Raw genomic sequence first — 26,370 nt, 5'->3', positions numbered from 1 at the left:
CACTGCTCCGGAACTGGTTCAGGCGCTCAAGCTGAAGGCGCTGCCAACTTGATAAAAATCGATTACTGCTTTCGATATTTAGAGCCAAAAACATCACCAGCTGCAATGAAGGGTGGCAGCCTCGCAGATGGCAATATTTCAGAATTGAAAACTATCGAAAATATCGTAAAAAAAGGCGCGAATTTAGCATAACGCGGACACAGACGGCAGGCGGGAAGCGGCGTTCTGTTGTATTTTGGTTGCATTTTGTTGCAAGCGGGCAGCGAGTGAAGTTTCCACATTAGTTAAATAGCAAAATATTGTAAAAAAAACATAGACAAATGGCGCGCCGTGACTATGCACAGGATAGAGGTAAGAGAGTTACACAAATAAACAATTGAACGCAACAACTAAAGTTGTGCCTACAAATAAATCACTTAGAATCGATCAAGACATTTTTGGCCGAGTTCTGCAAATGCGACGATGATGGCAAAAAGGAGTTTGTTTATGGCTCGCAGCTGGTGAAGCTGGCGCATCGCGAGCAAGTGCTAATTACCATCGATCTGGACGACCTGGCCGAGTTCAATGAGAGTCTCGCCGAGGCTGTGATCGAGAACTGCCGACGCTATGTGTCCATTTTCAGCGATGTGATTGCCGAGCTGCTGCCCAGCTACAAGCAGCAGGAGGTCCACGCCAAGGATGCGCTGGACGTGTACATCGAGCATCGCCTGATGATGGACGCCCGGACACGCAATCCCATGGAGCAGCGCGATGAGCGCAACGCTTTTCCCACAGAGCTAATGAAGAGATTGTGAGTAGATCACGCCCGGGTGCACGTTAAAACCAGTATTAACGTCGTATTTGTTGATGCAGCGAGGTGGGCTTCAAGCCGCTGTCCACGGAGAAGGCGCACTCCATACGCGAGGTGAAGGCCCAGCAAATTGGCAAACTTGTCACTGTGCGAGGCATTGTTACCCGCTGCACCGAAGTCAAGCCAATGATGGTGGTGGCCACCTACACTTGCGATCGCTGCGGCGCCGAGACCTACCAGCCCGTCAACTCGCTCTCCTTCATACCTGTGCAGGAATGTCCCTCGGATGATTGCCGCGTAAACAAGGCTGGCGGTCGTTTATATTTGCAGACGCGCGGCTCCAAGTTTGTCAAGTTCCAGGAGCTAAAAATGCAGGAGCACAGTGACCAGGTGCCCGTCGGTCACATCCCACGCAGCATGACGGTGCTCTGCCGCGGCGAAGTCACTCGCATGGCTCAGCCCGGCGATCATGTGCTGATTTCGGGCGTGTTCCTGCCCATGGTGCGCACCGGCTTTGCTCAAATGATTCAGGGCCTCCTCTCGGAGACGTTCCTGCAGGCACACGTAAGTTTTGTAGAGATTATGTAGCTACTCTTATGTTGTAACTATTGTCTCCTGGCAGCGCATCATATGCATAAACAAGAATGATGATATTTCCGACAAAGATTGTGAACTGACGCCGGCAGAGTTAGAGGAGCTGGCTCAGGATGACTTCTACGAGCGCCTGGCCACCAGCTTGGCCCCCGAAATCTATGGCCACTTGGATGTGAAGAAGGCGCTTCTGCTGCTGCTTGTGGGCGGCGTGGACAAACGGCCGGACGGCATGAAGATACGTGGCAACATCAACATCTGCCTGATGGGCGATCCTGGTGTGGCCAAATCGCAGCTGCTGGGCTACATCAGTCGGCTGGCCATACGCTCGCAGTATACCACAGGTCGCGGCTCCTCGGGCGTGGGTCTAACGGCGGCCGTGATGAAGGATCCACTCACCGGCGAGATGACACTCGAGGGCGGCGCTTTGGTGCTGGCCGATCACGGCGTCTGTTGCATTGACGAGTTCGACAAAATGGCAGATGTCGATCGCACGGCCATACACGAGGTGATGGAGCAGCAGACCATATCCATAGCAAAGGCGGGCATTATGACCACGCTGAATGCGCGCGTCTCCATTCTGGCTGCTGCTAATCCCGCCTTTGGCCGCTACAATCCACGCCGCACCGTGGAGCAGAACATTCAGCTGCCCGCCGCACTGTTGTCACGTTTCGACTTGCTGTGGCTCATCCAGGACAAGCCAGATCGCGACAACGATCTGCGTCTGGCCAAGCACATCACCTACGTGCACAGCCACAGCAAGCAGCCGCCTACGCGGGTCAAGGCGCTGGACATGAATCTAATGCGACGCTACATAAATCTGTGCAAGCGCAAGCATCCCACCATTCCAGACGAGCTCACCGACTACATTGTGGGCGCCTATGTGGAGCTGAGGCGCGACGCTCGCAACCAGAAGGACATGACATTCACGTCCGCACGTAATTTGCTCGGCATTCTGCGCCTCTCCACAGCGCTGGCGCGTCTGCGTCTCTCCGATCGCGTTGAGAAGGACGATGTGGCCGAGGCACTGCGTTTGCTGGAAATGTCCAAGGATTCGCTCAACCAGATACACGAACACCAGAAGGGACAGTAAGTACAACGGGCTGCTTGAATTTGCTTCGGTTCTCATTATTCTAAAATCCACTTGCAGTGTGCCAAATACTTCGGATCGCATCTTTGCCATTGTACGCGAGCTGGCCGGCTCTGGCAAGGCTGTCAAGATCGCGGACATCATGGATCGCTGCACGACAAAGGGCTTCAAACCCGATCAGGTGGACAAATGCATCGACGACTACGAGGAGCTGAACGTGTGGCAGGTCAACATGGGTCGCACCAAGATCACATTTATGTAGACCCCCCATTGGGGGGAGGGCTATTTTATCTATTTCTATTTTAGTTGTTAAGCACATTTTCAAAATACATTTCGATCGACAAGTTCATGTTTCAACATAATTCATTTAGAGCTTATAAATAAAATCGCAAATTAGTGCAAATGATCTATTTTCATGCATAAATTGACTTTATTTCGTAGACTTTGAAGGACATAAAACACAGATAAAGACACAGATATATTAAATACATTAAGTAGTTAGTTATAGAAATGTGAAATATTCCGTTTTCACTTGATGACAAAAAAAAATACTCGCCGAGCCCAGCTTGTTGCCCCTAAATTCGTAAATAACCCCTTCAAGGAGCTCACAAGACAATTTCTGGCATAAAATTCTCAACCAGTTCCAGTTATACAGACATTGATAAGGATATAGTATATGTATGCATGTCATTTAACAAAGTTTACTTTTCACTACTTGGTTATATTTGCTGCAACTACTGCAGATCTTGGGATCAGATTCCCAACTACATGCTCTTGTTGAAGCTCAGGGCGGCACGCAATTTATTGCGTATGCGCGGCGAGTTCCAGCGATTGCACCCGGCCGAGCTCAGGCCCACTACGGAGCGCAGCTCGTTGGGCGAGATGCCCTCATCGACGTCATCCGCCTCCGTTTTGATCTCCATCTTCTGCACAATGAGACGCACCAGCTGATGCTGCTGCTCCAGCATGCGGCTAATGTCACGCAGCTTGCGTCGCTGACGCTCCAGTTCGGCATTGATCAGGTCGTCGTTGTTGTCGAAGCTAATAACATCCATGGCAGCTGCGGAGTTGAGTTGGAAAGTGAGTCAAAGTTAAGCCCAACTGTATGTGATGAATGAATGAATGAGTAGAGGTAACTGCAAGCGGTGCATCTTTCTGTCAGGCAGGAATCAAAGCTTTGACCTTAAGTAAGACCATGTCTGTGCTTGCATTATAGTAAGTCGAGTCTCTGAATACGCTAGGAAAGACCAGCAATGGCTGCCAGGTCATACTATTCCCGTGGGTATATAAGCAGGCTAAAGATTTCCCAGATCTAAGACAATGAAGCCACAAGAAGGCAGAAGATCCGTCTAGGCTCGAAATTAATTCTTTGCTTATGGAAGGTGCCAGTGCACTTAACTATATTCATTCTATTATTAAGGATCTTAACTATTAAGAAAACCCCTATATTACGCTCGCTTTGTTTTTTCGCTTGTAATTCTCAACAAGTTAAAGCTTGGAAAAGGGGATAAGCCGAAGAGTAAAAGCTATATGCGAGGCTCTTTAAATAGCTATATTAACAATTTTCAAATTTTGGTGTAAAATCCTATTAAGAACAATAATAATAATAGTTACCCATGTCTGGTATACTTACAATCCTCGGTGAACGGATTCGAGAACCATTTGCGTAAGATAAAGTCCAGGAAACCGAGCTTGCACTTCGTGTCATTGGGATACTCGATAAGCTCCATTTTGTCCACCCGCTGCAGCCAGACATGGGGCAGCTTGCGCTCCAGCTCCGTGTGGAGCACCACCTGCATGGCCAGACGCTTCAGTTGGGCATTGCGACGCACCGACTCGATGTCGCCGACGGCCAAACCGATGAGCAAGTTCATCAACAGAATGGGCATCAGGATCATAAACACACCTGTCGTTCAATTATAGAGATTAGCAGATTGCGACAGAGTACGTCAATTGGTCTTACTCAGAATCAAGAAGGAAGTCATGGGCACCTTCAGCTGGTCGCGGTAGTAGGTGTTGACATAGGTACCCACAAAATCCAGCTCGCCCAGCATCATGGAGAAGGTGCGCAGCAGCGACATGGGTATGTTCGAGAAGGACAAGTGATTCGGCTGTGGGTCAATTATCTGCAAAGGTGAAAATTATTTATTTTTAGAGAATTATTTGTAGAGTATAGGGGCAGACACTCACCTTCGAGAGCAATATGTAGAATGCGAGGCCGAAAGCAATAATCAGTATCGAGAAGACCATTAGCACTTTGATCAGGGTCTGCAGAATCTCCAGGAACATGACCACATAGATGCCGACCTGATCGAAGCGCTGCAGAAAGAGCAGCAAACGGAACCAGGACAAGAAGACGGCAATGGATGCCGCCGAATAGTGTATGGTATTGATGGCGCCATCCGGCTTAAAGGCGGGCGCTATCATAATCAATGCGGATATGTAGAGCACCCAGGAGATGAGATTGACCGTCTCCACCAGATAGTGCAGGCGCTGCTGATAGATCTGTATCAGTTCGCGCATCGAATTGAGCAATATGTAAACCACAATGACCATGGCACAAAAGAGTATAGCCGTCGTCCGATTGATGCTCTCCACGCACGAGTTCGGCCGTATTTGAGCTGCCATCGCTGGGCCATGCGACAGATTCCTGGTGAGCGCATCCCAGCTGCAAAAATATAAATGTGATCGGCTTAATAATGTCACAAAACTAACATTTATTTTAAAAGTTAGAGCTGAGCCCTACTTTTTAGTTGCTTGGAATCACAACATTAATAATTTTATTTATTTAGGATTAGTTTACATATGATTGCAGAGCTAACGCATTCCAATTTTATTTATAGATACTCTTGAGAAGAGTTGAAAATAAATTATGAAAATTTTGAATTTCTGAATAATGATTGAAGACTTGTTTAATATTTGTTGAGCAGGAGCTGGGGGAGGAAAGTGGCTGCAGTCGCAGTGATGAGGAGGAGACGAAGGAGGAAAGCACTTTCCTCGAGGAGGAGGAGGAGGGTGCTCCACCCTCAACTTGCATTTTGTATAACAACTTTTATTTTTGCAAAAATTCAATTATTGATAAAGATTAAAATATCGTCAAACAATTTGTTTTTTATAAAATTTTCCATTAATAAAGTTTTTAAAAAATACACTATATATACATATACATACAAATACAAGCTAACATGCCACAAAAGGTTGAACTAAATTAAAATTGCCGCCTAGCCTAATATTATTGGATTATTGTATTGGGAATTGGCAGACTTACCCCAAGTTGCAATATTGACTGGTGGTTTTGTTGTCGCCGGAACGCAGCTCAATGTTGTTCATCATAAGCGAGGAATAGATCGTGACAAAGACCAAAAAAATCGAGTAGATCAGCAGATTGGCCAGGTGAAAATATTTTCCATATGAGTTCCATTTCATTTGCAAATACTTTTGACTGAGCGGATGGGCCAGCAGCTCCACGCGTCCATGCGTGACCATGGTCTAGTCGAACAGAGAGACAAAGTGGGCATAAGTGGACAGTTATTTGGGATTAAAGTACAACACACAACAACAACAACAACGACAAGAACAACAACAACAGGATAACAGAACACAACAGTTTTACGAGTAGCAAGTGCAAAGACTTGGGACGATTTTACAGTTGCCTTTTAATTGGTTAGTTAGTTTAAGTTAGTTTTAAATTAGCGGAAATAGTTTTTCACAGTGTGTGTTTTTTTTTTCCAACTAGGATTTCGACTCACATTCACGACAGCCAACGGCGACGGCCGCCATTTCGGATCATTGAATTCTTTACGTTTTTCCTCGATTTGCTCGGGCGTTTTTTGGAATGGCCAAAATGAATATTTGATCTAAAGATATTTGGTTTTGTTTTTGTTTTTTTTTTTTTTTTATTTGAGTTGGGTTATACAAAAATATATCAAAATGCGGCAATGGGTGCGTATACATGGGCGTGCATGAGCGGATGAAGCGGACCCTAATAGCAAAGGGGTGGGAGGGGGGGGGGGGGACCTAAACTTATAATCGAGCAGCAAGGATTGTTAATCGGATTGTCCAGCTTGTATATATGATAGGCAAAAACAAAAAATTGACACTCAATAAGCATGCATCTGCATTGGCTGCTTCTTTGCAGTTTCTGCTTACATTCAGGGCCGGCAATGGAATGGGATTGGATGTCATGATCGGCTCTCCGGTTTTCTCATCTATCTTTGCAAACATATAGGGACATTGCAAGAATGCGAATGAGTACCTAATCTAAATATCGTTGTTGTCAAAGAGAAGAGTTACGATTAGCATCTGGTTCTCCGGCTGGCCAACTAGTTCATGAATTTGATGAAATGAGTTGTTCCTAATTGATATATATATGGATGGATGGATGTGCCAAGTCCAGTTCTGGACAACGAATCAACTTACGTAAAAGCTCTTCGAGTCCTTCTTACAGTTGGCCTTGGTAATGCACTTGTCCTGCACCGCCTCAAACACCTTCGGCATGGAGGCAATCAGCGCCAGGGTGACGCACGGATGTTTGTCGGAGCGCAGAGCCATCACCTCGTTGGCCCGTTCCTCGTGCGTGACCATGGCCAGCGCCGCCTCCGGATACTTGTAGTAGATGGCATAGTCGATGGCGCTCATGTCCAGCACATTGTAGACCAGCTTGCAGCCCATGGACATCAGCACGGATATCGCATGCGGCTTGTTCTCCATGGTGGCCAAGTGCAGAGCCGTGTTCTGTCACGGATATATATTTATATATATATATATATGCATTGCTGATTCTTGCACTGCTCTCGCTGACTTACCCCATCCTTGTCCAGCTGGTCCAGCAGATGTGAGTGGACCGAGTGCAGCAGCTCTATGGTCTCGGTATACCCGGACATGGCCGCCAGCTGCAGCGGATTGCGGCCCGAATGGTCGCGATGCAGCAATGCGCCTCGGTTCAGGAGCAGCTGCACCACACGTGTGTGTCCCTGCTGCGAGGCAATGTGCAGCGGGGTCATGCCCGCTCCGTCGCTCTCGTTGATAATGAAGGAGCCCTTCTCGGAGTCGAGCAGCTGCCGGACCGTGTTGTATCTGCCGTAACGTGCGGCAAAGTGCAGCGGACTCTCGTTGTTGTTGTTCTTCAGATTGATGCAGGCGCCGAGCCGTATGAGATTCTCCAGCGAACGTATATGCCCATCCCGGCTGGCATAGTGCAGCGGCGAACAGCCCATGTTGTCCTTCTCATTGAGCAGCAGCTGCAGCTGTGCCTGTGTCTGGCAATTGGCCACCTGCTCGGCAAAGTCCGTCAGCCGACCTCCATTCATGATGACAAAGTGCAGCACATTCCGCGCGGCGGCATCCTTCACATCAATGCTCGCGCCCAGACGTATCAGCAGATGCACTTGTGCCAAAAAAAAAAAGAAAATATGTATAAACTGGAATATATTTGAAAAGTCTTGCCAATCTCCCACCTGTTTTCCAGCCACTGCGCGAGGCAGCCAGCAGCAGCGGCGATCGATGCTCCTTGTCCAGCGCATTGATTTCCGCTCCCTCGTTGACCAGATACGAGACTATGTCCGGATGGTCAAACATGGAGGCGCAGTGCAGTGGCGTCATCTTCTGTACGTCCGTGCAGCTGAGACAGATCCGTTTCTCCAAAGGCTGCATCTCAAACATCAGCTTTACTATTTCAATAGCGCCCTGTGGTTGATATTAATGGAACGAGATGAAGAAAACGCAGTTACGGGTAAAAAAGCAGAACGGGGAGGGGACTATCGGTACGCCGAATATTAAATACCCTTGTACACATGGGGCTAGGAAGTGTCTTAACACAAAAACTATATCGGAATGAATGTTCCTTTTAAATGAATATATATATTTTTATATATATAACATACATATATACATATCTAATCAGTTCAACGCGATGCCTTGATGCCTTGTCCTCGCTCAGTTTTAAAAAAATATTTTAATAAAATTTGATTAAATGCGTATTTTTGCTGCAGCCAGTCTTAGTCGACCCAATCTGGCCTCTTTATCAGTCAAAAAAAGTTTGTTTAATTTATATCTCAAATCTGCACTGTATTTGCAGGGTATTTAATCGTCGGCACTCTGATATCAAACGTTCTGTCCCGCTCCAACATATTTTCGAAATATTTCCATAATATATGAAAACGCAGAAAAAAATGCCTTAATTAAATCACAAAAGTATATAAATAAATCCGCATTGATTGCCCATGTTGTGGAATTTCTTGTTAGCTTTCGTTACATAAATATCGAATATTTATTAAATATTCTCAGAACTTAATCCGAGCTACCCCTCGGCCCAGCCCGACGTCCTGTCCTCCTGTCACGTGTCTTTGTTTTGGTATTTGCTTACGCATTTCCCGGCGCTCAACGGTTTCGGCCACAAAGTCACGTTCGTCTTGGCGGAATTTGCATAAGAATTTGTCAAATTAAAGTCACCAAAAATAATACACAGACAAGGAAGCTAGCCGTGTGTCCTGAACGCAGCTGGCAACCACGTGGCGAGGACAGTGCTTAGCTATCAATGGCTGCTTCAAGCGGGGCATCCATTTAACCAGCGCTGACACTCGGAAATATGAGTGCTGCCAAGGCCTGTCTGTCTGGCAGCTAGGCTCGAGTCCATGGCAACCCGCTGCCAGCCAGCAAAGCCCACCCAAAGCCCACCCAAACCCGCCGAGCACTCACCTGGGCGCACGCTAAGTGCACGGGCGTCGAGAGATCATGTTGCTGTGTCGATATCTTGGCGCCAGATTTGAGGCACAACTCCACGGCTTTAATGTCGCCGCCGTGCACCGCCGAATGCAGCGGCACATTTCCCTCCGAATCGTAGAAGGATATCATTTCCTCGCGTGTGCAGCCGCGTTGCTCGCCCCACTAAAAGTTGTTAAAGACGCATTAAACTTATATTAACTGCATTAAAAGTCGAATAACTATGAGAGTTTGCTGGAAAAATAAATATTAATATAATTTCTTCATAAAGAAAGTCTTAGAGCTACGATTTCTGGAATATTATATTATTTAAAGAATGACATGATATTATTTGAAATTTAATTAAAATTTAATTTGGAAAAAAATTATTTATTTATTTTTATTGAATTGGGAAACTTTTAATTAAATTATTTCAAAACAATCAAAGTGCGGCAATATTATTTTGTTTAAAGCATGGCATGATAATAATTAGCATGTTTTTAAAATTTAATTTAAAAATATATTTTAAATTGGAAAGGTCTTTATTTATGTGATTTCGTCAAGATCAGAGAGCGAAAGCTACGATTTGTGGAATATTCTAGTAATTATAGAATATTATATATTGTTTTAAGCTAATCAATAAAATATTGCTGGAATATTCTATTACTTCAAGACTGACTTGGTATTCATTTAGGAAATTTTCATTTATGTTATTTCATCATAATCTACGACAGCTGGAATATTCCAGTATTTATAGAATGGTCTATTGGACGAATGCTTGGAAAAGTCGCTGACCGACCCTTAAGCTGGCAAAACATTCGATACTTTTAAGTTTTGGGTCTGCCGTTGATTTTTCTTTTGTTTTTCTGTATTCTCTTCTTTTTTTTTTCATTATTAAAGCGAATTGACAGCGAGTCGTGAGTTAAAAGAAATGGACGACTTTGCCGTAAACTGTTCGAATTTGATACTTTTATAATTGACTTCTTTGTAGAGCAGCGTACGTCGCGTATACGCAATTTCAAAGTAAGAAAAAACGACATAAAAATGAAAAACTCAATGCAAAAGTTCAACTGACGACCAGAGCTAGCGGATGCGAGCAACATTAATGCAACACGAATCAAATAAAGTGGATAAGCGCTTGGGGACACTAACGGGGCAGCACTTAAAGCTTTGACATCGGCTCCAAAATGAATGGGTACTTGCAATGGATGCAGTATGTGGGTGTATGCGAGTGTGTATGTATGGGTGTGTGTGTGTGTGTGAGGGCGTGTGCGCGCATGGGTTGGCTGGTAATGCTTGATGTGCTGCAGGCCATACTTAAGCATACTTGCCTGAAAAAAGACCTCCATTGTCTTGGAGCTGGCGTTTTTAGCCGCCTCATGTATGGGATAATAACCATTGTTGCAGGGTCTACGGGGGCATGCATCGAACTCTGTAATCTGTAAGATACGACATACCCAATACATTACATAACATTATATTCAAATATTAACTACATATGCACACATACAACAACTACACACACACGCGCATACAGTAGACACTTGATGCGACTTAGAATTATGTTGCATACTTCTGTGCGCAGGCAAATCGAATTATGTACAAACCTTTTTCCGTATGATAAATGACTAGTGAATATTTTACAGTACGTGAGTGGGTGTGTGTGGGAGTGTGTGTGTGTGTGAAAGAATGTAAGTGTGTGCTGGAAATTGATTAATGTTAAACTAAGCATTACGCGTTGGTGCAAATAAAATGCATGAGCAATTTTTTGTATAGAGGATACATATCTTGCGAGTAAGACGCAAACTCATAATTTCTAAATATAAAACCGTTTGTATTGACTGATTGAATGATTGACTGAATGATTGATTGAATGATTGACTGACTGACTGATTGATTGAGCGACTAAATAAATGACAGACTAATTGATTGAGTGACTGACTGACTATATGATTGATTGACTGAGTCATTGATAGCACGACTGACCGACTAATTGACTGAGAGAAAAACTCACTGACTGATTGATTGACTGAGTGACTGACTGACTAATTGACTGACAGACCAAATGATTAACTGGCTGATTGACTGACCGACTAAAAAATTGACTGACTGACTGATTGGCTGACTGGCAGAATAATTGACTGACTTATTAACTGACTAACTGACCGACTAAATGATTGACTGGCAGATTGATCGATTGATTGAATGACTGACTAACTAATGGACTGAGAGACAAACTGAGTTACGGACTTATGAAATGACTGACTGACTGCCTGACCGACCAACTATATGATTAACTGATTGATAAATTGACTGACTACTCGCTTACTATTGTAGTTATCCAAGGTTGTGAAATTCCACCCAAGAAAATTCTCGAAAACGGCTACATACAATTTGTTGCTTATGATACAAACAGCCAAAATAAATAATCTTACGGGAGCAAATGGGCGGAAAGACATGAAAACTTAAACTTGACCCACGCAAAGCTTAGAAGATACGGCAAAAAAAAAATAACTTAAAAAAATTCTAAAAGATTAAATTTGTCAAAAATCAAGCCAAAAAATGCGAAAAAGTACGCTTTAATCTTTCAAAACTTTGCCCTCGTAATGTCGCCAACATATGTTACAAAAATAAACAAATAATATGGAAATGAATAATAACAAATGACAGAAATATGTACAAATGCATAATGGACTCACACCACCTACCAGGATACGGGCGCACTCCTCGTGATCGTAGATGGCAGCCAAGTGGAGTGCAGTGCGTCCATGCTCGCCACCCTGTTGTATATCGATGACATTGCGATATTGGCCCATTACACGCAACGACTTGACCTTGTTCAACTCCGTGGCCAAGTGCACCGGCGCCTGTTTCTTTTCATTCAAGATGCCCGTATCCACAGGACTACGCAAATAGAAGAGCGTAATTAATGAAATAAAGCCTTCAATTGGCCGGCACTTACATGGAGAGCAAATAGTCCAGAGCATCGTAGGCATCGCACTCGACGGCAATATGCAGCGGCGTATTGCCGGCATTGTCCTTGGCATTGAAGTCTGCGGATAGGAAGATTGATGAGCAGCTGTAACAGTTGGTTGGGTTCCACCTACCTCCGTTCTGATCGCGAATGTAGCGCAATATGTTGACACGGTTCCGGGCCGCCGCCTGATGTGCTGCAGTGCGTCCCTTGCCATCCTGCAGCGTGATGCGCGTGTTATCCGCCATGAACAGACGCTTAAAATCATCCAAGTTGCCCGACTCGGCAGCCTGCAAAGGAAGTTAGCAAAAAGAAGTTTGCCAGCTGTTTACTTAGGCAAAAGATGGGATTTCAACAGGCGGCTGCTGCCAGCAGCCAGAGTGCTAATCAAATTGTGCATTTTAACTGAAAGTTAAATAAGTGTGCCTCAAGTTGTGCCAACTTTGAGCACGCGCTGCCTGTGCCCCACTTGGCCAGGATGTGCAGGGCAGAGTGCACATGAGCTAAATCAAAAATTCCGCTGTAAATTGAACAAGACACGCAATATTCATTTGTGTTGCCCAGCTGCGACAAGGACTCGCACAAAGGACTCGGCAACAATGTCAGTAGAGTTTTTAATCAGAACCGGACTCTTGTTCTCTTATTGAGAGCTGAGAGCTGGCATTGTCTTGTCCATATCCTTTGGATTGTGTAGTAGCAGCTGCTGTGTGGGATATTTATTTGTTTATCAAGGCAGCAAGTGCAGCTGCCTCATTTGAACGCAAATTTGGCTTGCACTTGATTTAACTATCTTTGCCTGGCAAATCCAATTTAATTACAAATAAATTGTTCAACTTTTAAACAAGCTCAGCGTCACGGCAGGCAGCTGCTTAAAAGTTAACTTTCCAAAAATTCACTTAGCTAATTTCATGGCTGTTTTTCATGGGTTACCTGTAGAATTTCATCAACTTGTATTTTCGGCGCCGAGGACATCCGCAGGATGCGCGCCCATTTGTTGGACAGATTCAGTGGAGGCATCTCCGACAGCTCTGTGCCGCCGGCACAGCCGCTAATCAAATAACGCAATGGACTGATGACCACGTCCCGTTTGGGGGTCTCCTTGTCGCTCATCATTCTTGCGGGCATTTATGAGATTCCATTTCTATTAAATGCCCAGCACTCATAATTGTTCTTGGAATACTTCTTAATTCTTTTCGCAAGAAATCTTCAAATATTCTTTGTCTATAAATATCCTTGTTAACTTAACAATTGCTTAAGTCAAGGCAACTGTTTTCGGTTCAAGCAAAATCTCTTTAAATATTTTTTAGGTAATTTGTTAATACACGTATTTAAGGTACATATGTATAGGTAACAGTTTTCTTTAAGCATTCATTAAATAATTTAATAAAATATATAGAATGTTTTTCCGTTTTTCTTTTTGTCTAACGAATTCTTTCTAAATGTATATAATATATATTGAATAAATATATTTAAACTCTTTCCAATCACATCTTTGGTTTCATATTTTCCACTTAAACGTTTGTCTTTTTAAAATATATGAATATATTTATTTCTCTTCACATTTTCTTCACATTTCCCTTTAAATATGCTTTCACTCAGTTTTTACATTCTAAATCATTTTCAAACATCACAAACTGCATTTCCATTTGTTGGTTTATCATTATGGTTAATGAAAAGTTTCAAGTTATTTGACTTAAATATTTTGTTATTTGCCTTGGGCTTTTCGAGTTGGCATCTCGCGCACAAGAAGTTCTGCCAGACTGAAATCTCGGCACGCACATCCTTTGCTTTTATAGCCCGGCTTGGCCGTGCCTCTGCCGAGCGCAACGCCAGCGGCGAAGATTTGCGACGCGTGGTGAGTTTCATTCAATTTGCACAGTCAATTTTCATTTTCATTTCCATTTTCATTTTGTTTCCATTTCTCGTTGTTGCTTTTGCTGTTGCTTTTGCTGTTGTTGTTGATGCATTGTCAGGAAAACTTGTTGCGCTGCGTGTTCTGGCCGCATTTTGCTCTCTGGCAGCGGCTTTTGGCCCTCGGTTATCTTTCAGCTCCGTTGTTATCTTCTTTTATGTAAGAGCAAAGCATTTAAATTTCCCACTGCTGCACACAAATCGGTTTAAAAAAAGGCTGTAAGCCGGTTCAATTGCGGATTTCCGAAATTTCTTCTTACCATGAACCAAACTTTAAGCTTAACAACTTGTCCTAGAGAAATTTGCTTTGTAATTTATATATTGAAAATTGAAAACTTGATTAGCTCTGACTGGAATAAATGAATGGCAAAACTAGTTTTGCATATCTAAACGGAAAGATTCGAATCCGGAACTTAAATTAGGTTTAAATCATGGATCGCATCTTCAACCCTGTCACATGCTAAAAAAAAGTTGCCTTGTGAAAAACAGAATGTTTTAATGAGTACTGCCTCGAACTTGATTATCCAACCGAACCAAAAGGTTCAAACTTAAACTTAAATTTTGTATTTAAGTCGCAACTGAACCATAAGCCCAGTCACTTACCAACAAAATTTCTTTGTGAAAATTTAAAAATAAATAATGAGATGTTAATAAATGTACAAAACCAGGCTCAAGAACCGAAACCAAGGGTTCGAACCCGGAGCTCAAATTTTGCTTTAACTATGAACTAAATCCTGAACGTAATCAGCTGTCTTAAAGAAAAACCGAGTCACATGGCGACCAAAATTTGGTTCATAATTAATCAAAAACCAAAAACTTGATAAGGCTTGGATGAGTAAAACCAGTTTCAGAAACCGAACCTAACGGTTCGAACCGAACCTGGAACGCAACTAGTTGCCTAAGAAAGGGTTGCCTCATCAATTTCAAATTAAAATCCTGAAAAGCCCTGGATTGAACCTGGGTTATTGAATGTGCCGAAACAGGTTCACGAACCGAACCTGAAGCAAGCCATAGTCGAACAAGCAGGTCTCTTCACTCTTCACAAAAATCGCACCCGACCAGGGCTGGACTCGAGTCGAGAACAACGAATTAGTACTTATGTTTGGCTAGACAATCAATAAACGTTTTTCACAATGCTCGTCCAGGGAATCGGTTTATCACTCTAGCAAATTGGCAAACACACGATTAGTTGGAACTTACCCGCAGTATCCTAAAGGGGCTGTCACGCAACAGGCAGACCTGCTCCACCTGCGGCTCGGCCGGCAAAATGGCCTCCAATGGGGACTCCGCATCATCCCCAGCCATATCCACACGCTTGGGACCCGCACTTCGCTCGATTATCATCGAGAATATCCAGTACTGCAAATTAAAGACACAAATGAGCTCTTAACTTTTCTAGAATCTACCCAAAAACCAGGTGGACTCACCTTGCTGTTGCGATAGCTGCTGCCGCCGCCGCTGCTGTTGGAGCGGGTTTTGGGCAAGATTTTGGGCTGGGCCTCCATCAGATCTGGGGACGGAAGAGCCGCGCATTGCGCATTGTATACACCATTCCAGAGCTTGGGCATTTTGGCTTCGGTGCTCGCCTGATCAAGATCTGTGCCAGCTGTTGTGATGGTAAAGGGTCGCAAATCGCGACTGTGCGCCAAATGGCGTCTGTTAGAGTTTCGGTATTTCACAATAATCCCTGGCACAATTATCAGCCACAATCAATTGACTAATTAGTTATTGATTGGCCTAAACGTTTACTAAACTTCTGAATTGTCAGTCCCCTGTTTAGATAACCCGTTCGTCACACGATACCCAGTTCTAGTTGTTGTTGTTGTAGTTGTTGTTGTTGTCCAGAGATAAAGGCGAAATAGACAACAAGCTCAACGCTGTTTGGGGGCTGGCAACTGTACCGTAACGTTCGATGTCAATGGAACTTGGCGGGTCTCTGAAATAATGCTGCCAATTTCTCCGAATTTACATCGGAGTGCTTTGGCAGCAGTGGAGCATATTTATACCCTCTACCCGTAGAAAAGGGTGTAATTGTTGTGAGTGGATATATGTAACAGGCAGGTTGAAACCCTAAAACATATATTTTTTTGAGCAGGGCGACGAACAAAGCTCTCCATTTCTTTATCGAGTTCATTTTTAAGGCATAACTCAAAAATTATAAGAGCCAAGTACGCCAAGACAAAACATAAGATACCTTAACAATACTTTTTACTTTTACATCCCACTTTTCCGCCCAATATTAATATTCAAATAATTTTATAGGCCCTGCTCTTTGGTATAGAGACATATTTGGCTATCTTATTTAAAGCCTTCAAAAATTCATAGCAATCGGACAATAAACACCGAAGCTATTTACAAATAAAATGTTCATAGCTTGGGGTGGGGGAAGAAATACGTGTGTGTGTGTGTGTGTTTGTGTATGTATGTATTAAAGAGAACTCGAATGATTGAACAGCAGCTTGTATAGGGTATCTCCTAGTCGGGCACTCCCAACTAGAGCACTTGCTAGTATTTATTTATGGTTATTTTTTAGCCTAATGCGTGTTGTTGTCGCAATGTCAACGCTCGTTTGTCACTTTTTTATATTGGCCGCTTCCCGAGGGACGCAACGCCTACCGAAACCACATTAAGTGACAACGGCTAATTAGAGGGTAGCTTATTTTTGGCAGAGACTCTTAAACGAAATTGGCAGGAAACGCCCTCGAACGATCTATTTATATTTTCATAGCAAAACGGATCTGACCTGATCTCTTCCAGGTTCATGCTGCAGCGCCGAAACGAACCAACTTCCTCAAAGACTTGAAACAAACTGTACGTGACTAGGATATTGATATGAGATATATCCTTTGATTTATAGCTGCTCGTCAATTTCTTGTTAATTAAATTAAAATGATCTCTATCGGCATCGCGATTGAACGAACTCCCAATCCCCATTCCCATCCCATTCCCAAGCCCAATCCCAATCCCAATTCGCAGTGCATGCCTCGTGGCGTGCTCATTTGCCTAATGAAAATATGAGAAGGTTCCAGACAATGTGGACATTTCCACCTATATCGAGTGCCTACTTTGATTATTCAATTCACTAATCGAACGAGTCCGTTTTCGATGATGAGTTGACAAAATGTGCGTCGTCATGATTTGATTAGTTTGAGTGTCTGCGTAATTTTGATTAATTAAATCTTGCAATATTGCAATATTACTTTTCATATGAAACAGAATTCCTTGCAAAATCTAGCATTCACTTAAATTAATAAAGAAAATATAAAAAATGAGTCTAGCTCTAAGGAGTTTTTATACCCAAAGAGACTGAAGTCGAAACATTGCCTTAAAAATCAATATATAAATAAAATATATAAATAAATAAAAAAATATATATATAATTTAATATAATATATATACATATACTAATAAAATAAATAATACAATAAAAATATTTAATAATTTTCTCAAATTTACCTAATTTCCAATGAGAAACGTTCTAAGGTTAGTTTCTTTTCAGCAGCCTTGAATACGATCATAAAATCTCGTAGTTCCTTATGTGCTTGGCGAATAATTTACATTTTTAATTGGCCTTTAAGTTAAAAATTGTACTTTAGTTATGATATTTGTACTCTTATGTACTAACTATATTATATATAGAAATCTAACACATTTTAAAAAGAAAACTTTTCTGTTTGTAATTTTGTATTTGAAATAAAGTATGTCCTGTCTAGACTTGAACAGAGGTAAGAAATAATAATGAAAGTATTTTTGAAAAATTATTCAAACATGCGTTCATTCCATTCCACAGTTCCTTCCGCTTGCAATAAAGACTCAAAACTCTAAATTTTTACTTTTGAAATATTTGAGTGCAAGACTTCGATTTCACTCAGACGTATTTCTGCAGACTGTCTGCAGTTAATATTTAAAGAATTTTGATATCTGTAGCTACAGTATTGCCTGTCTAAATGCACGCCATATGTTTCAATCCTGAGGCGAGTCAGTCACATTATTAAAACCCATCAAAGACTTAGTTATTATAAGGTGAGTGCAACACTTTTGACGGACAGGCGGGGGGGCAGGCAGTTGCCTTTCGCACAACACTTTAATTATAAAACTTAATTAAAACCCTTTGAGTGCAGTTTCTGTTTCTTTTTTTTTTGTTTTATTTTTTTATTAGCATTTGACTTTTGCGTACCGACAGCTTCGCTAGCTGAACTCCAACTGAGCGCTCCAGCCCTTGAATAGCGCCTGTTAGTTCTCTGCTTTTTGGGGTCAGAGTGGGGCCCGGGCCCGGGTCTGATAAGCGTTTCGCTGGCAGCCTTTCGTCAATTTGTCACCCGGTTTAACTAGACGCGAACTCATACGACTCGTATCCTCTGCCATTTGCCTTTGTAATTAAACAGTCGGCGTTCGCACATACGCACATCGCGAATCGCCGCGACTTTCCATTAGACACACAAATAAACATGTAAATGTAATTGTTTTTGTATAAATATGTGCCTGTGTGTGTGTGTGTGTCATTCATATGGTGAAATACGTCGAGCAAAGGAATTTACAATTGCTTCGCAAATGTGCTTTTATCAATGGGTTAACTATTTCCATATTGGCTAGGATATGGTATTAGATATGGCATTCGAATAAGCGAGCATTACGATCTTTAATCCGTCGCATAACTAAAATGTGAGTGCACAGCCAAGCACAGCTAAGAAAATTGCTGCTAATTCATGAAATGGACAGTCTCCCCGGAGAAAACGCCACAGGCTCATTTATGAACGTCACAAATTGCCCTACTTATGTGTACAAATGATTCGCGATCAATATGATGACTATATAAATGTCAAAGCTGACGTAAATTGTACTTTTTAAAAGTAATTACATTTTATTAATTAAGGCATTTCCTTTAAACCTGTCCTTGGCAGATGAGCAGATGTTCAAGAAGGACCCTGGTTCGAAGCCCATGCTAGTTTATGAATATGCTATAGCTTTTGCCAATGGAAAGATAGCTTTAATAGAGTCAAATCAATAACTTAATATATCCTATACTCTTAATAATATTTTAAAGAATGTTATAGTCGGTAATGCAAGACTATGAGATACCCTACACCTAGCGCCGGGCTCCATTTCAATAATATTTGTATCTTCTTCGTGTGGATGTACCCAAAAATATGCAGCAACTCTTCTTCCTCTAGCTTCGGTGCTTACAGTCCGATCCTTATGATATCTCCAGTGTGTAGAATCCAAAATATATTGCATCTGTGTATATTCAAATACATATCAAGTTTGGTGTATCTATCTCATATAATCTATGAGTTATCCGTGAAAAATAACTTCAAGAAAGGGAGAAGATATCGATAAAATGTAAGAGACGAGATGAGACGGACATGCCTAGATCGACACAGTTTGTCGTCCTGACCAAGAGTATGGAAGCTGCTTAATGCCAAGTTTTCCCATTTCCACTCGATTCAAGTTATATAAATTTAGCTCGATGCGAAAAATTGTATTCCAGGCCGCGAATCGTCTTGCAGTTAGTCCTCACATTCTCTGTCACGTTTCCATCTCCAATGGAAACCTCCAAAGTCAGCGCATAGTATATAAGTATAGATAGATATGCATAATAAATATGTATCTGGGCAGCCTTATCGCTGGCCTTTCGAATGCCTTTTGGATTCAGCAAGCACTTATTTCCAGCAATTAGCAAGTGCATTTAATTAATCGAAAAGCGACTGACAAATACACATATATAAACTATTTAATAACACTTAAAAAGGAAATATAAAAAAATGGGGTGAATTTAGCTAATTAGAAAAAATGTTAAATGAAAATTAGCATTGAATCATTTAAAGGGAATGGACATCAGTTTGTTTGGTAGATTGGCAAAGAACAGAGTCAGGCCCATGCAAACGAAGATGACGAAGAGTCCAATATACACGTACTTGCGTATGACGGGCCACAGGATGAGATGCGCGGACTTGAAGGGATGGGTTAGAGGATTGAACGAAGTCTCGGGGCGTCTGTAAGCCAAAGGCGAAAATGCATGAGTGCAGCGAAATTTGAAATTAGCATTCTAGCACCTACTTGGGCGCCTCCAGGGCCATGGGTGGCTGGTGGCCCAGGCCCGCTGGCAAATTGGATGCCTCCGCCTCCGTACAGACATCCAGTTGCAGCTCAATTTTGCCCTAAGGTCGCACATTTATAGTAAGAGCAGATATGTATATATGAAGTTATGGCTATACACATACACCCAGCGAGTTGGGTGTTCCATTTGGACTCTCGGGCGAATCGTGTAGAGGAAACCAGCCGTTCACAGACTTGCGATTGAACAGATTGACGCGCTGGCGGGTCCTGGGAAAGGGCTGACAGCTTCTCTCTGTGTGATAGGGCAGCGGCAGATTGGACAGATTTACCTCCAAGGCGCCAAGATATTCGTCACGCGTCACGACATCCTTATCCCAGATCTGGAAATAGATAACGGGCGGCTTCTTCAGTTCGATCTCCTCGCCCTGCAGGCCACCCTTGCGCCTGATGACCATCTGAGGCAGATTTAATGAGCAGCTCATTAATTATGCGCGCTAGTATTATTTTACGCTTGCCAATTAGGAGAGGCAACAGCAGCCCCGTATGGCATGCAGCACCCCTCCCAGCACCTACCATGTCCTCATTGGGCGCATATTTCAAAGCGAATATCATGCGCCAATTAAATGCCGCCTCGCCCGCAAATGAGCGGTAATGTATATCCGTCGCTTGGTACTTGTTCGCATCCTGGCACCAGCTGCAGAGCGGAGCACAAAATGCGCTTAATTGCATATCGCTTACAGATGCTGTTCGACCCCTTACCCAATCACGTAGATGTCGCTCATTAATTTGCCAAATATATTTTTATCGCCAAACTGAATGCCCCTCAGATTTTTGACCACAACGCGAACCTCATAGCCAACGGGCGGCATCGGGGTTATGTCCACGGGCGGAGGAATGAACATGTTATGCTCGTACAACTCTATCCACATCTGAATTTTGCCCTAAAATCGAAAGTGAAACGAGTTAAAGTCCGGTGTTAACCGGTTTTTTTCAAATGTTAAACTGTTCGTGGGACATTTACCTAAATTATATTTTACAGTCATATTTCGATCTCATACTTCAATCACACTCTCAATCAGTCACTTGTGGGTCAGTAAGTCAATCAGTTAGTCAATGAGCTAGTCAATTAGTGAGTCAATCATCCAGTCAGTCAGATAATCACGCTGTAACTTGTCTATCAGTCTGTCTTTTGTCTTTTGTCTGTCAATCAATCAGCCAATCACTTAGTTTCTTAAAAACGGTTAGTAAGTAAAGCTGCCAACGAGCTAGCCCCTTGTCAGTCGGTCAGAAAGGGACTCCTTAGTCAGTTCATCAGTCAGTCAATCAATCACTCAGGCAATTCATCAGTCAATCAATCAGTCAGTCAATCATTCAGTCAATCATTCCGTTAGTCGTTCAGTTAGTCAATCAATCAGCTAATCAATCTGTCAGTCAATCTGTCAGTCAATCAATCAGTCAATCAATCAGTCAATCAATCAGCCACTCAATTAGTCAGTCAATCAATCACTCTGTCAAGATAATCAGTTTTATATAAATATACCTGTACCACGCCTGGAGAGTCATCGCGATAGATGGAACGCGTCTCCACATGCTCCGGCACCAGCTTGTAGCCAAAGGAGGGCAGCTTGTCCAAATTTTTGAGCGCCGTCAAGCTGAGCCGCTCCTGCAGCTCCTCAGCTAGGGATTAGATGAGTTTAGACTAAAGCTTAAACAAAGGGCAAGTACTCACATTTTGAAATGATGGTCTCATCCCCGAAAAGCATGCCGTCCACCTCGATGACATTGCCATAGAAGTAGGGCGGCTGGATGCCACGCTGCTGGCAGAGATTGATTAGCAGCTGAGAGGGCAGGACCTTGTCGCGCCACTGATTGTAGCCGATGTGTGTGTACTCCTGCGGAATGCCCACTGTGGCGCGATGCTTGGTCTGCCATCTATCCTCCAGATCGATGCGTGTGCAGCCAATGATCTCATCCTTGCGCTTGTCGTGATCATAAATAGCCACCTCGAGTATGGGATCCGCGGGCACCGAGGTGTTCAGCTCGAAGAAGCGCCCGAACACGGGATTACTTTGGTTGGGCACATAGTGGGCCCGATCCGAGACCATTTTGCCGCCCAGCGTCAGCCTCACATACGAATCCGAATCCGACACCCAATCTCTGGGCCGTATTTGCAGACCCTGAACAATATATACCCTAACCGTGAGTTTGAACGCATCCGTCAGGGCCTTGATCAGGGTTTGGTGGCGCGGATTCATGGCGGCGGCCAGTGGGCGCAGCATATCGCCATCGCCACCGCCACCAGCTTCGTCCGGTGCCGTGCATTGGCAGGGCGTCAGCTTGATTTGCAGCTTCAATGTGGCATATACATCCTCCTTGGGCGGGCCGTGCTTCCGGAACTTGACGCCGTGCACCAGCGGCACGGGCACAGCCCAATCCTGCAAAAAACTGAACTGCGGCTGCTGCTCCAGCTCCGTGGTATAGATGACCAGCCTGTGCTTGCACTGATGCGCAATCTCGTCTGGATCAATGTACATGGAATTGTAGAACTTGGTCCACCAGGTGAAACGGCTGTCGTCATGCAGATCGCTCGCATTGGTGTGCTCCTCATACTTGAGCGCCTGCTTGTTGGCATAGGCAGCGGTGCGTATGCCCAATGCGATCTTGATGCGCTTCCAGTAGCTGTCCACCTGGGCGGGCGGCTCCTCCTTGTCGTCCTCCGTCTCCTCGAAGACCAGATCATCGTCGTTATCCACAATGACCGTGGAGGTTCCAGCAGAGCTTTCGCCAGACCTTTTCCTGCACCTGCGCTCCTTCTGTAGATAGCTCGGCGAGGGGGGTATCAGTGCAGCGCCCAGCGTGGACTCATTGCAAAAGGTGTTGACCATCACGTCGGTGGCTATCATGGCCGGCCAGTACTCCTGCTGATCGGGCAGGCTCTGTGGCGCAGATATGGATTATTAAGCGACTGGACAGTTGGACATTTAAGGGAACATACCACCACGCCCGAGGCATAGGCCACGAGGAAGTTGATGCTGTTGCGCACGCGCGATGTGGATAGACCGCTGGAGAGCACCAGATCGGCCATGATGACCTTGGCACGTCGCTTGCCCGCCATGGTCATGCCCATCTTGGTGTAGTTGCGCAGCCCGATAAAGATTACCTCGAGTCTAATTGAATGGAGATTGAAGAGAGCTGTGATTGAGGCTCGACTGGGACTCACATGTAGTTGAGTACGTTGGGTCGTATGTCCGCTGGAATGCCTGTGCTCAGTTCCGGCTGCTTGTCCCCGTAGGCCTGGGAGTCACCGACCAGCTCCTTGAACTCCACGGACATCAGCACCTCGGCCTGGACCATGCCATTCTTGGCCATGGACACCCATTTGAGCGGTGGGGGTGAGACATTTTTCAACTTTTTCATCTTGTGCACTGGACTACGGCCCCAGCAACGGCTCTCATCGCCGCGACTGTTCTCCATATCGTTGTCGTCCGGAATGACACTCACCACAATATGGCCACTGCCCACGACGTCGTATTCGGAATTGAACAGCTCCACGCCGATCATCGGCGGATTCTGCAGATACCAACTGATGCTGCCCGGCAAGGTCAGCCCCTTGATGGTGATCACAGCATCCCAGGTAGGAGAGCAGGTGCCCGGAGTTGTGTGCGTCTCGGCGGCTTGGGCCGCAAAGAGTACACGTATGTGTCCATCACAGATGATGCGGTTCTCCATGCCCGACGGTCGCACCTTGGCCTGATGCACATAGACGTGACAGCGAAAGAAGGTCTGCACCACGTTCGGCAGCCAGGCCATCGGCTCCGGCGACGCCCATTCTCCGGCAATGCAGGAGAAAAACTCGTGGCGCTCACGCTCCAGCACAATGGACAAGCAGCCGAGAACAATGCCCACATTGCAGCCGCAATTGGCGCAGGTGTGCAGGCAGCTGGGGCTCTTGAACAGGAAGCTTTTGACCTTCCAGCAATGGTTGCTCGCCTGGTTGAACTCGCGTTTCTGCAGGCTCAGAAAGTGCTTGGCGTTCAGGCGGCAGACGCCGATCTCCTTGCCACCCGCGTGCAAGGTGAGCAATAGCTCCGGCCAGTCGTCCTGGACATGCATCAGATTGGACAGGGCGCTGATTTCGCCAATAACGCGATGCAGATCGTTCACAATGTCCACTATGGTGGCATGCAGGTGCTCCGGATAACTGGACTTTAGCTTCTGGCGCAAGGCACGCAAATCACGGGGCACCTTTTTAAAGTACTCCAGCAAATATTGCTGCCTATTCACGTCCCAGGTGGTGCACTCCGCACCCATGTCATAGTCAAATCGATGCAACTGGACGCTGTCGAGGATTCTTTCCAAGGTGCTGTTTATGATATGCTTCAGGCACTTGGCTTGATGTTGCAGCCGATCGGGGAACTTGATCTGAAAGATCTTAAAGACGGCCAGTTCGGAGCTCTACAAAGGAGAGAAAAAGATAGAGAATTCAGATAAAGGATTTTAGGTAATCCTTATCTAAGTACCACCTACTATGTAGTTGGCTATGTCGATCATAAAGAAATCAGCCTCAAACTTGATGCGACTATCGGGTAGGTTGACATCCAGCATGCAGGAATGAAAGGGCGACTCCTGGCGAAAGCTTTTCGTGTGCATCATCGAGTGAAACTTGCCCGGCGTCGTCTTTAGCTGGCCCTCAAGCACATTGGAAACGTTCTCCGCCAGCTTGATCATAAACTTATACTGACCGGCGTTGGTGAGTATTTGATCGCCCAGTATGGGCAAAAATTCCACAATAAATGGCTTATCCATCCAGTTTGTTGGGGCTGGCACGGACTGGGAGATCAGCACATGGGTGGGCTGACCTTCGGCGAGTGTCTCGGAGCGCAGTTCCATCAGAAGGCGACCCACATAGGTCATGGGGCTGACAGGATCGTACAAATGTAGATAGGTCGGTCCAAAGGAAGGCTTGTCTGCAAAAATTCATCATGATTAAATGGCAACAGAGAAAATTTTAATTTCAAACTGACTGTTAAATGCAATGTCCTCGAATGACATCTCGTATTCGGCCACGCATTTCCACTGAAGATGCTCCTGCATAATAACCAGTATGAGAAACCGTTGGGCCAACGATGGATAGACCCAGGCGAAGCTGATCTCCTGGTTCCACACGGGTGTCATTGTGTTTTTGGCCACATGCGTTTTGCCCTTGAAAGGATGGAATCTGTACTTTAAAAAAACAAAAGCCAAGTCAATGCATTAAGACACGATACTTTGAAGCCAGCAAACGATACTTGTATCAGGTAGCTGCTCTTCTTCGTAAATATGCCACGAAAGAAGCTGATGAAATACCGAATGTTACTCAACGTATCCGAGTCCGTGTCCTCCAGCAGGTTGCTGTGGGAATGCGGTTTACAAAGCAATTCATGCACTCCCAACCACTTACCCCTTAATGTCATCAAAGTCGTGATGCGTTGGCCACTTGACAACGGCATCCGCTGCACCATCCTGTTCCGGGCCTAGACCCGTCTTCAAGGCGCTGTGCTGGGATACGATGGCCAAGTCGATTTGCAAGTAGCCGCCCATTTCCTTATTGCCGTGCTCTGGGGTGTTCTCCCCGATGGGCAGCTCCAGGCGACCCCATCGCTTGAAGTAGCTGTGATTCGGCTGGTTCCACACGCTGTGCAGGTCAATCATCAACTCCCCCACCAGCGCGTTCTTCTTATAGATCATATACCTCTTCAGCTCGAAGAGCACGGTCAGGCGCAAAAGCTCCGTGAGAGTACAGTGAAACTCAAACACGAAATACTGCAAGGGAATAATAATTAAAATATATTTAATTGAGATGTGAGGAATTGGATGTGGCTTACCTCGTTAAAGAATGGATTCTCTGAATTCGCTTGGGTTTTCGTATTTTTCGACATTTTATCCAAACTGATTTTCACATAGAGTTCGCCAACGGGCACGCCTGTTTCCGCCGCCTTATGCACTGTGACGCATATGAGAAAATCCTGCCGCGCACCCGCAAAACAATCGTCCATATGATTCATTATGTAACTTTTCGATTATTTCAATATTATTATTAGCTAAATAATTATTTCACAATATTCTGACTGAACGCTACAAAGTAGCGTTGTTCAACAATTTGCTAAAAGCTTTCAAAGTTTCAAAACAAAGGCGCCACTGTAATACCATACCGAACAGTCTGGCAACGCCGTTGGCCAGAAATTCACCACACCAAACTCAAAAGCTGCACTTACAAGC

At 44.4% G+C, this 26,370-nt stretch overlaps 3 protein-coding genes across 8 annotated transcripts; 1 reads left to right on the top strand and 2 right to left on the bottom strand.

Moving 5' to 3' along the window:
- Positions 1 to 193: 193 nt before the first annotated feature.
- On the top strand, positions 194 to 2,887 carry Mcm7 (minichromosome maintenance 7). The gene is made up of 5 exons (XM_064685247.1): positions 194 to 351; positions 421 to 790; positions 853 to 1,354; positions 1,413 to 2,470; positions 2,532 to 2,887. The coding sequence occupies exons 1-5, from the start codon at positions 321 to 323 to the stop codon at positions 2,731 to 2,733; spliced, it is 2,163 nt and encodes a 720-aa protein (XP_064541317.1). The 5' UTR covers positions 194 to 320; the 3' UTR covers positions 2,734 to 2,887.
- An 89-nt stretch (positions 2,888 to 2,976) lies between these two features.
- Positions 2,977 to 17,636, bottom strand: TrpA1 (Transient receptor potential cation channel A1). 2 transcript variants are annotated; one of them, XM_064685230.1, is made up of 17 exons: positions 17,512 to 17,636; positions 15,483 to 15,693; positions 15,256 to 15,414; positions 12,278 to 12,434; positions 12,133 to 12,223; positions 11,879 to 12,074; positions 10,502 to 10,609; positions 9,168 to 9,356; positions 7,928 to 8,156; positions 7,277 to 7,857; positions 6,891 to 7,205; positions 6,621 to 6,731; positions 5,740 to 5,960; positions 4,662 to 5,139; positions 4,435 to 4,597; positions 4,105 to 4,377; positions 2,977 to 3,531 (listed from the first exon to the last, which is right to left on the bottom strand). In XM_064685230.1, the coding sequence occupies exons 1-17, from the start codon at positions 17,571 to 17,573 to the stop codon at positions 3,236 to 3,238; spliced, it is 3,840 nt and encodes a 1,279-aa protein (XP_064541300.1). In that variant the 5' UTR covers positions 17,574 to 17,636; the 3' UTR covers positions 2,977 to 3,235. The 2 variants fall into 2 exon arrangements, with proteins under 2 accessions (XP_064541300.1, XP_064541301.1); XM_064685231.1 differs by lacking the exons at positions 15,256 to 15,414; positions 15,483 to 15,693; positions 17,512 to 17,636 and adding an exon at positions 13,075 to 13,376.
- A 2,132-nt stretch (positions 17,637 to 19,768) lies between these two features.
- On the bottom strand, positions 19,769 to 26,214 carry mfr (misfire). 5 transcript variants are annotated; one of them, XM_064685225.1, is made up of 14 exons: positions 25,977 to 26,214; positions 25,553 to 25,914; positions 25,380 to 25,503; positions 25,137 to 25,314; positions 24,640 to 25,079; positions 23,333 to 24,567; positions 23,108 to 23,279; positions 21,842 to 23,048; positions 21,653 to 21,789; positions 20,872 to 21,053; positions 20,686 to 20,806; positions 20,271 to 20,567; positions 20,113 to 20,213; positions 19,769 to 20,048 (listed from the first exon to the last, which is right to left on the bottom strand). In XM_064685225.1, the coding sequence occupies exons 1-14, from the start codon at positions 26,154 to 26,156 to the stop codon at positions 19,871 to 19,873; spliced, it is 4,914 nt and encodes a 1,637-aa protein (XP_064541295.1). In that variant the 5' UTR covers positions 26,157 to 26,214; the 3' UTR covers positions 19,769 to 19,870. The 5 variants fall into 5 exon arrangements, with proteins under 5 accessions (XP_064541295.1, XP_064541297.1, XP_064541296.1 ...); XM_064685227.1 differs by having other exon boundaries at positions 20,277 to 20,567; XM_064685226.1 differs by having other exon boundaries at positions 25,137 to 25,335; positions 25,401 to 25,503.
- Between the last annotated feature and the right edge of the window lie 156 nt (positions 26,215 to 26,370).

This window comes from Drosophila montana, unplaced genomic scaffold, assembly GCF_035044405.1.
Source record: "Drosophila montana isolate Dmon_TW-CO22-7 unplaced genomic scaffold, ASM3504440v1 contig_3029_1, whole genome shotgun sequence".
Classification (NCBI taxonomy): Eukaryota; Metazoa; Arthropoda; class Insecta; order Diptera; family Drosophilidae; genus Drosophila; species Drosophila montana.
Note: the sequence above shows the minus strand (reverse complement) of the source record. Positions and strands in the feature narration are given on the sequence as shown.